Source organism: Lissotriton helveticus, chromosome 7, assembly GCF_964261635.1.
Source record: "Lissotriton helveticus chromosome 7, aLisHel1.1, whole genome shotgun sequence".
Lineage (NCBI taxonomy): Eukaryota > Metazoa > Chordata > Amphibia > Caudata > Salamandridae > Lissotriton > Lissotriton helveticus.
Genome location: NC_136068.1, coordinates 1,865,802,878 through 1,865,813,836, shown reverse-complemented (window position 1 = coordinate 1,865,813,836; position 10,959 = coordinate 1,865,802,878). Strand labels below are relative to the sequence as shown.

At 42.3% G+C, this 10,959-nt stretch overlaps 1 protein-coding gene across 1 annotated transcript in view; it reads left to right on the top strand.

The window, feature by feature from the left end:
* The first annotated feature begins 2,720 nt into the window (after window positions 1-2,720).
* The window catches only part of LOC144769790 (olfactory receptor 5V1-like), a 39,455-nt gene continuing 31,216 nt past the window's right edge, over window positions 2,721-10,959 (top strand). Inside the window, exon 1 of the mRNA XM_078653974.1 lies at window positions 2,721-2,831. Coding sequence (XP_078510100.1) covers window positions 2,721-2,831 — 111 coding nt within the window. The remainder of the gene's footprint in view (window positions 2,832-10,959) is intronic.

Here is a 10,959-nt window from a genome sequence, read left to right as displayed (position 1 = left end):
AATTCACAAAGGTAGACAGTGTAGACAAACAACCCCTACTCTTTATCTGAGATACAAAATCTGTCCATATTCTAGTATTAATGGTAGGATTGTCAACAACCAATTTGAAAATGAGGAACATTATATATTTTTTTACCCTTACCCTCACCCCAGTGGAACCCCACCCCCTTCCCTTGAGGAACCCTTGTATGTATAACCGGAACTCGTCCGGTTTATGGTACCCCTGACCCATTCTGGGCCCCCACGAAGCATATCGTTATAGTGTTGAGGACTATAGCGCTATCTTAGGAGGAAAAAAAAAATCCTGAAATTCCTTAAGAGATGTGAAAATTATATGTTATTTTTTTTTTTTCATTCCTTCTCTACTTTTATAATCCCATCTCATCTATTAGTGCCGGTGCTGGTGTTGTATTATATGTGTTGTATTGTAACTCTGCTTGAGGGTTTTTTTTCTCCCTTCTCTCTTTTTTTCCCCTTTCTTTTCTTTCTTTTCCCGTTTGTTTCCTTCCCCTTTTTTTGTTTTATATATTAGTTTGTGCTTAACATTTTTGAAAAAAAAAAAGAATCACCCCACTTTTTTTCTAATTAAAGGTTAGGGTGGGGCTGTGATCATGGAGATTATGATTGTGAGACTGCTATCCCCGTTACCCTTATATCGAGATGAGAATAGTCATACCCCAGTTCTCTCAGCCCATACCTGACCTGCCATTAGCCCCACTGGGAGCACTAAGGGTCATCAGAAGCTCGTCTGCAGCCTGAACTGAGCGAATATTATACATTTTGTTGTTGAGCATGATCTTCAATGCTGCGGGAAAGCTCAACTGTACTGTCGCACCCAATTTCTTAAAGGCCTCCATCCTCCTGCCCAACTCCCACTGTCTATCCAGGGTGGCCCTTGAAAGGTCAGATCTTATTTGAAAGGTGAAGTAATCTCCTGATAGGGACTTTTGTTTCAGAGCTAGATTGAGGATATGGTCCTTCAGTGTGTAAGTATGAAAGTTGACCAATATCTTCCAGGGCTTAGTCCTCTGTAAATTTCGCCTGAAGGGGTCCCTATGTATCCTCTGGATGTCAGTCTTCAGCTCCTCTTCAGAATGAGATAGATTTAGAGATTTTTTTATAAGTTGTATAATGAAGGTCTTTATATCTGATCCTTCTCGTCCTTCAGGTACATTTAAAATGTGAATGTTACATCGCCTCGCATCATTTTCCAAAACCTCCATTCTTTCTGCTAAAGCAGTGTCCTCTCTTTTAAGTTTGACTATATCGTCCTTGGCATTTTCCAACTCAAGAGACATCCAAGCCACTGTCTCTTCCAGCGAGCCAGTTCTTGCAAAAAGACCATCTCTCTTACTGTCTAATGATTCACAGTATGATCTGATCTTTCTCTGAATTTTAGACGACTCTTCGAAACCCCGTTTAATATCAGCTGATAAATTTGTAAACATGGGTAGTAATGAAGCAATTGAGGGATCTGAAGGGATGCTGGCAACAGAAACAGGAAGTTTGGGTGGCATCTCAAAAGTGGAAGGGGCACTTAGAGAAACTGAGACAGCAGACTCCAAGCAAGTTTCAACTTCCATGCATATGCACTCGCCCGAAAGACTAGAGACTACAGCCCCAGCAGAACCGGTAGCTGCCTCTAAGGTAGTAGAAGCCCCACATGACTCCATAGAACCACTGGGGCTGCTAATATTTACAATACCTGATGCAGCTGGTGGTGTCGTGAGCGAAAGAACAGGGTTTGACTCTATTGGAGTAATGTTTGGGGGTATGCCTTCTGCCCCCCCAGGTTGAACTTCGTTTCGCCCCTTCTCCATAATCTGAAGACTCGAAAGCGCGGTCGAAGGTATGCCTGGTAGGAGAGACTCAGGAGGAGGATAGCTGTCTGCCAAGTCTAAGACCTGAGGAATGGCCTTAAAATAGGATCGCAGTGATGGTGTAATCTTAGAACTTGAACCGAGAGCTATTTTGGCTGACTTAGACTTTTTAGCACGTTTAGGTTTCGCCTCGAAGGAAAGATAGGAGGAGGTTTTAGGGGGCGTTTTAGTTGTATTACTGCTACCTAGATTAGTCAGCTCAGGGCCCGCTTCAGCAGAGTCTTGAGTTACTTTCCCAAAGTCCAACATGGCTTCAAGGGCCGGGGGACCACTTGAGCCTCCTTCTTTCTATTAACTTTTCCTTCCCTGTTTTGTTTCTGATTTCTGCTGCCCTTGTTGTTGTCACCAAAGCCCCCGCTAGCTGTTACTACGTGTAATTTTAAAGGGGCCTCAGCTTTGTTCATATAATAGCTCCTTAGGGTGGCCACACGGGGGGTTTTGACCAGGTTGCACTCCCCCTGATTGATATTGGAACAGCCCACTGACTCTGATCCTGGGTCTAACACAGGCGACTTAAAGCACTGGATATCTGCTGCTAACCTCCCTGCTAACCTCCTACTTCGCACTCCCTTCACCTCACACGTTGCAGCAGAGTCCGTAGAGGTTGTTGGCACATCAAACACTGTATCTGCAGTCAGACTCAAGGAGGCTGCCGCCACCGCCACCACCGCTGTGCCTGCTCGCTCGGTCCAGTTCCTAATCTCCGCCGCTTTCCCCGCCGAAACTGCAGAAAAACGAGGGCCTCCACGAAGAGACCTTAGATGCCTCCCCCGACAGAGCTCCAGGGCGGCTTGAGACCACTTCCACAATGCCGAGGGCTCGAGTGATGCAGGATCCGCTATGGGCTCGATTACTGGAGCCCCGTGGAGACGAGCCAGAGCAGGCTGGAACACGCCCCTCTGTTTGCACATGAACACGGACACGGACGGCTCAGAGAAAACCCCGGACCAGGTGATTTACTCCTTTACCCTCCTTCAATAACTTACAGTTACTCAGCAGTTTTCTGATATTTGGTGTATTTTTTAACAAGACCGCATTGTCACGAAGAAACAGTCCTCTCAAGGCAAAAACAAACGCATAAGCTCCGCTAGCTCCGTTAGGGCTCAGAGCGGAGTACCGCGGCAGCTAGCCGACTGCCGCCATGCTCCTCTCAATCTCCTTTCAAAATCAATACATACATTAATACTGGCCTAAAAACCTTACCGACAGGTTTATTTATTATAAAACACATTGTTCTTACTTGCTTACAACAAGTTGTACTTTTACTTTGTCCAAACTAATCATACAATATAGATAGCTTTTCTTACGTTCAAATTTTCTCAAAACTCATAGTGCATGCATTAATTATATTAACAGCTTATTGTGCGCTAGGATACACACTTCTCCTTAGTTCTAACATAACAATTCACGCAAAGTACACATTGGCTAGCATCCATAACACAAAAGTAGTCTGGAAACAGATAATACACCCACACTCCAACCATACAATTAAAACACATAAGTTTATGCCTCAAAATATCATAAAAATGCCCTTTCTAAAAATCCCTCTTTGTATGCTGTGCACATAATAAACCATACTTGTTTTTTTGTATACTGTCTTCCTGCCTATTTTTTCAAAGTTTAACAACATAGTTTCAATTTTCACAAGAAAATACACTTAATAAAAAAAATATTGTAGAACGACAGCTTCATATGTGTGTAACAAAACTTGAGAGGGTGTTCCAACAAAGGATATGGAGGTTCCCCGCCCTGTATTAAAGTTAAGTTGCAGCTCTTAGGCCAAGTCCTTCGCTAAAAAGGCCACCTGCAGCTGGGGATCCCCCACACTGCACGGACTGGGGGAACCTCTGTTACAGAATTGCAGTTTGAATATAGGAAATATTCTTATTTACATACATTACACCATATAAGTAGACTAATTGCACATTGTCTTTCATCCAATCACTGTGCAAAACACAAAGTGCTTGTTTCTCATTGGCTCCTTGCCCTTTTCCATTGTTTCCTTTTAGGAACTTCTACCTTACTCAAACATCAAACCTTTGTAACAAACAAACACTTCTTCCTATTAGTTCATGACTAGATTTGCTCAACTTTAACTTTTTGGGAGAAAACCCTGCCACTGCTTATATTGGTAAGTAATACTACTTTTAATTGTTTATTTCAGTCATTAAGTTAAATGTATTATTATTTATTTTACCATTTTACTAAAAATATTCATTTTTTACATACTACAGGCAACTCTACTTCACTATTTTATTCACAAATTATATTTATTAGCAAATCTGCACAACTGTCTTTCTTATATCACAGATGAAACACTTAAACAGTTCCTTTAATATCACTTTTTTTATATTTTAAATTTCAAAATTATTGGTTGATTACTAAAAATCATAACAAAATGTTAAAACCACATGTACAATTTTAAAAAGGAGCAAGAAAAGCATTTAGTTAGTACAACAACAGTGCAGTAGTCTAGCGATAAAAATAGATAAAATTTGAGAACTGTCCTAATGTATATTTGTCTTTTACAGATCGGGCTAGTTAAATGACATGACAGTCACGGAGTGATTTTAAAAAGGTCTAAAAAAGGGGGACAAGTAAGTAATGAAGCTGGTTTTAAAAATGCTGAACACGGTGTCCATAAGGGCCTGGCTGATGGGGGCAGGCGGCCGCTAGAGTTTTTGTTGCAGGGAGATAGCTGGGCCAACCCTATTTTTATATAATGAATTGTTTCTTAACACAAAAATACTAATTAGGTTATTTACTATACATTACTTTCAAATAAAAAAATTCTTATTGCAATATAAAATTCTATGTGCGTATTTTCAGTTGGAAACTCCCAAATGCCACTGCTTTAAATATTACACATAGAAACAAATGGTAAACATTTGTTCACATATTCCTGTTTTTGTTATAGTTTCCTTTTTTAATCAAATTCGACTCTATATATAAAAATTAAAATACATCTTTCTTGTTTCAGTGTTATAATACCTAATATATTCATTGTTTTGTTCTCCATACAGGTCGCTTTAAAATGTGTTTGGGGGATAGGAACACCATCTCTGGGACAGCGGTGCGGTCATACTGCAGAGGTGGGGGATAGGACCACCATTTCTGGGATAGCGGTTAAATTCTGATCCCTAAAATGTGGGGAGGTGCCTGTGCAGCCACCGCCGAAGGGAGTATGATATCCCTTTTTAACTTCCTGTTCATGGCGGTCCCACCACCATAAGCAAGCAGAACGGGACATTAGGAGCCCCAAGCAGGGTCCCTGTTCCCCCGTGGACCACTCGAATGTGGCCAGGGGGGACATTTGGTGCCCCCCTAAAAATCCATGTACTGAGTGCCAGGCACCGATGCCTGGCACATGGTGCATGTATGTTTAACAACATCCCTTTTTCAATTGCAGCTTTTCAACTGCAGCTTGTGCTGTGGCCCTTCTGCTGCGGCCATTTTCAGGGCCACAGAACAAGAAGCAATTGAAAAAGGCATGTTTCTGACTGCCTACCCGGTGGTCTCATCCTGATCTCGTAGATGGAGCAATCGACTACTTGTCAGCTGGACCCAATCCCGTAATGATGTCGGTCGGTTGCTCGTCTGACCCCCATCGTAATTACCCACATACAGTTTCCCCTGTAAACCTGCTGTTGAGCTTGGCCCTTTCTGCTGGGTCATTCCTAAACATTTTCCCTTCACCCCTCCTACTTTTTGCTTAATTCGTTTTTGTAGTCCTTAGGACTCAGCATACTTTACCACTGCTAGGAAGTGCTAAAGTTATTGTGCCATTTTCTTGATACATGGTAGAATTGGCTTATACCCAACTGCTTTGCTTATAAGTCCCTAGCAAAGTGGGCTCTACCTGTGCTCAGGAGCTGTTAATGAAATGTTACCAGTAATCCCACAGCACTGATGAAGCCACCTACTTAAGTAGGCCTTTTAAACATGTCTCAGTTCTGCCATTGCAGCCTGTGTGTGCAGTTCTAACTTGCTATTTTGACCTGGCAAAATAAACCTTTTGCCAGTGCCAAACCTTCTTTTTAATGCACCTTTTATAATATATGCCCAACATAATAAAGGGAAATGCACCACATAACCATGAGTTTGCTGCCCAGGGGGCAACACATTCATGTTTGTTTGCAGCCGCTCCGTGTTTTCACAGTGCAGGCGGCAACTCTCTGGCACTTTGAAGGGGGATTAGGGATCCCATTGTAGGTGGGATCAGTGAGTGACTACACTCACCTGCAAGGGGATGTCTGGGACTCATCTCCAGAGGGATGCTCTGAAGAGGCGCAAATATATCTAGAAACTTTACAGACTGTATGTTTAGGCATGTGTTCCATATTGAAAGCAACTACAAGGGCTTGCCTGCATCATAAAATGTCCACTTGATTAAAGGCATCACGCAGCGCCCTTCTACGATCGGGTAACATTATCTATGAAAATTCAGACAAATGTGTGTTAGGGTCTCCTTTTCTACACCACAGAGTCTGAATTATGCAGTCCTGGCAGATTTTAACAAAGTTGGCTGAATTCCTAAATGGAGGTGCATGATGTGAAATGGTAACCCGAGGTCCAAGTAGGACTGTGGTTTTAGAAACTTGAAGGTCTTATTGCGTTGCCAGGTATGAGCCCCCGTCGCCAAAGTTACTTTGTCTTCCTGAATGGAAAGTAATCTGGAAGTTCTGTTAAGTATGTTTTTTTAATTCCATAAACAAAGTGGAATCCACTACAGTGGTGAAAGTGGTCCCTGCAGTGGTAGGGAGCACACAGTGTCATGTAAAATACCCCTCTCACACCAACAGGTCCCTTGGTGTCATGCTTCATCATTGGGGTCTTCGCACCACTCTGCGGGATGCGGCGTGCTACGACTCACGACTACGTAGGAGCACTTGAAGTGTACTATGTGTTGGTCTATGTTGGGAGTTAAGTGTGACTGGTGAGGTAGTAAAAAAGTGATGGTTTAAAAAATACCTGGCTCGTAGGGTAAAATAAATTTTATTAGGCCCTCGGCTGGTATTGTTAAAAGCGGGTGCAGGATGTGGTTGTTACTGTGTTTTAAGATACACCAACCTCAAAAGTGCGTCAACATGACATGTTTCGGAGTGCAAAAACTCCTTCTTCAGGACGAGGGAGTGCACAAACCTCCTCACCTTACTCATATGTAGTGTAGATGTCAAAGTGGTTTTTACAAAAATTCTATCTACAAAAGAATTAGGTGTAATGTTCCTAATTGTGTTTATAATACAATGGTCTGTTGCGCCGAATTGGCGATAATAGAACAAGACTTATATGTTAAGGCAGGATGGCCTCATGAGCCCTGCGTGGTATTGGGGGTTGTCTTCCGGCTCAATACGGCAACGGTTACAGCGAAACTCAATGGGCTGTCTTCCCCTCGACGCGGCTCATAACGTCATAGCCGTGTTGAGGGCAAGACAGGTTTGTGCACTCCCTCGTCCTGAAGAAGGAGTTTTTGCACTCCGAACCATCACTTTTTCACTACCTCACCACTCACACTTAACTCCCAACATACACCAACACATAGTACACTTCAAGGGCTCCTACGTAGTCGTGAGTCGTAGCATGCCGCATCCCGCAGAGGGGTGCGAAGACCCCAATGATGAAGCATGACACCAAGGGGCCTGTTGGTGTGTGAGGGGTATTTTACACAACACTGTGTGCTCCCTACCACTGCAGGGACCACTTTCACCACTGTAGTGGATTCTACTTTGTTTATGTAATTTGCCAGGGGAGACCGAATCCACTTTCCCTCTCCCTCCCTCCTTTGTTAAAAATTTTGTTTTTTTTAATTCACCAGTTGATGCCTGGATGATCAATAAGTCAGTGGCTTGTAATGACTGCAAAAACTTATTGAGACCACTCTTTTTGGAGCAGCCAGACTCAGGAATGAGACAATATGAACACATCAGACCTACACTGCCCATGGTAAAGTGGTCTCATTAGAATCATGAATGATCTTCAAAACTCCATGCATCACATACAACGCACTGCATGCTAGCACTCCAAAATACCTGGCTAGGCAACTCATCAGATCTGAAGGACGAAAGTTCTTTACACTGACTCACCACTACTGATGTCACACAGTAAAACTAAGGATCTTGGGTGCCCTTGTTTAAGAAAGTAGTCAAAGCACTCCTGATCTCTAAATACTTACCACCCTTATCAGCCCATCAGGTAAATTAACTCACACTCATTGATCAGGTCTAAGCATGGGCGGATTTTGCAAATTGGCAATCCGCGAAATTGCGTATTTACGGATTCGCAATCCGCAAAATCCGCGAACTCTCGCGAATTTGCGGATTTTTTTATTTTTTTTTGTTCGCAAGGATTTCTGCCAGTTCGCGAGGATTTTGTACCAGTTCGCAAACGCGAACTTACTTTTCGGGTAGCAACGGTCGCGAACATGTTGTTTCTACATCTGGTTCATCACAGCACCCTCTGTTTCACCACTGCCACCCTCTGTTTCACCACTGCCACCCTCTGGCTCACCCATGCCACCCTCTGGCTCACCCATGCCACCCTCTAGTTCATCACTGTAGATTATGGGTGGAAAAGCACACCTGCCCTGCCTCAACTGAGATAAATGAATTAGGGGCTGATTAATGTGTTACTGAATTTGAACATCCTGGCTGGAACCTGCTTCCTTATCTGTAATTGCTTTCTCTGAGCCTGCTGTGAGGGTCAGAGCAGGGTCATAGAATAGTTGCAAGTAGGCAACTGAACTCTGAAGGGGCCCCTCAGGAAGCACTACAGGGAATGGTTACTAATGATAAGATTGAACTTTTGCACCTGCTGAGTGCTTTCAGTTTAGCAAAAATCCAAATATCCAGCAGCATCCACAAAAAGTAATCCTTCCAGGCACTACAGGGAATTTGGTTACTAATGATAAGATTGAACTTTTGCACCTGCTGAGTGCTTCCAGGTCAAGATCCAAATCAAAGTGACCAGCACATGAAGAAAGCACTGAGAGGAGCCTGCTGGACAGGAACAGGAAGTTGGAGACTGTGGGGTACTTCCTTCCTCCACCCCCCCCCCTCAAAATGGACTCCTTGCAAAAAAAAAGTGCAGGCAAATGTCAACCTGAGGAGTTATTCTGATAAAAATCATAATTTTCAAGGTTTATGCTGCCTGCTGGTGGATTTCTTGTGCGAAATTGCAAATTTTGCAATCTCGCAATTGCGAGATTGTCGCTGCCCGCCGCATCTACGTTTTCGCAAGTGTTTACTCCCGCGAAATTGTATAGTATTCTAGTTGGCAAGTGCGACCAAGCAAAAAAATCCGCTTCGCACGGATTTACGAATTTTCGGTAAGTTCGCGAGAGTTCGCGGATTGCGAATTTACCGAAAATCCGCAAAATCCGCGAGCGGAACGGATTTTACGCCCATGCTTAATCAGGTCAACCTCCCTCAATCCTACACAATCAGTTTTCAAGCATTTTAATCCTACCAAACGTATCCCATAGAAGATCTGACACATTCAACATACATCAGAGGGCATACCTATCTTCAGCAGAACTATATGAAAACGTCCATAAGATATTTTTGCTTTTGTGTAGACTACATAATTATTCTGCATGGGGACCAACCTATGTTCTAATATCAACACATGATTGCAAGTTTGTTGTATTACTGTAGAGGGCTCTGATACCCACAGGTCATGATTGCACTTAACATAACTCTCAATACATGAATCAAAAAATAGATACAATGTTCAACAGGGCCTTTTAGGATCCTCAGAGAATATCTGGATCCCAAACATGCATCATTCCTCACGTTTTAGTCAATTGACTATAGACTGGGGGACCGATTCACAGAACTAACTTAAGATAGAGTCCTAAACTTACTACTTTTGGTATTCACAGAAGTTAGGATTTTGTGTTAAGTTTGTCTTAAGACAGACTTAAGACAAAATCCTAACTTACGTCTGTCTTAAGACAAACTTAAGACAAAATCCTAAGTTCTGTGTATACAAAAAGTAGTAAGTTTAGGATTTTGTCTTAAGTTAGTTCTGTGAATCGGGCCCTGTGCGCTTCCAATAATGCTCTCTGAATATCAGCAGTGTTCCCCATGTATCATCAAAAAATAATGCGTCGTCTTCACCTACCACTACTTGCTGTGGAAAATGCAGTAGAGCTGTATCCTTTTCAGTCTCCTCACTGGTAGACTGTATCATCAGGTGTATGATTGGGGTTCATGTGAGGATACCCTGTGAGAATAGAGTTTATATCTAGTTTGGTCCAATATTTGCCTGAACTATGCTTTAAAGATCATGTTTAGGAATGAATGGTTTTGACTTTTTTGAGAAGTCACTTCTGGGCAACTCATTTATTTGTACCGTTATGCTCAGTCTTTTCTCTGAAACTATTGCTAGTGATTTGGGACATGATTCACAAAGTAGTTTGCATTTTTGAGTAATTTTACAATTTTCAGTCTTCACAAACTGCACTTTTGCACTAACTTACAGTTTTATGTTAAATTAGGAACCTGTAGGAACTCCAGCACTACATATGGCCAAGCACTGGTATTACAGCACCCTCCCACAGAAAACATTGGAGGCAGGGACTGCAAACCTCATAGAAAATAATTTGAAGTTAAATCAATATTTTAAAAGCAGTTATAATATAAATTAATATTTTTTTTAACTTATTCACTGTAATATAGATTCGTCATGGTTTGGTAAGCAGAAAATCTGGATTTTATTACACATGCATAGAGCTCAGTTGAAGTTCCTGCTCTTAAAAAAGTTTAAGGTGTTTTGTTTTGCAGTTTGATAGATGCTGCTTTGGACAGCACCCTTTTAGATTGTGAGGAGGTGAAGGTTCCTATCTAAGGGCCAAATTGATGAAAGGAAAATTGGGGCAGGGCACGTCATATAAGGATCATAACATGGATTTAGAAAAGTTAGAGCCCAATCATTAAACTTTGCCTTCAGATTGTTGAATAAATTGAGTTGCCCTGCCTACACTCATCTTTTAAAAGTGATGGCAGCACAAACTTTGGTGTGGTAAGGAGGCCGAGTTACTGAACGAGCTCCAGACTAAGGTATGGTGAACACCCAAAAT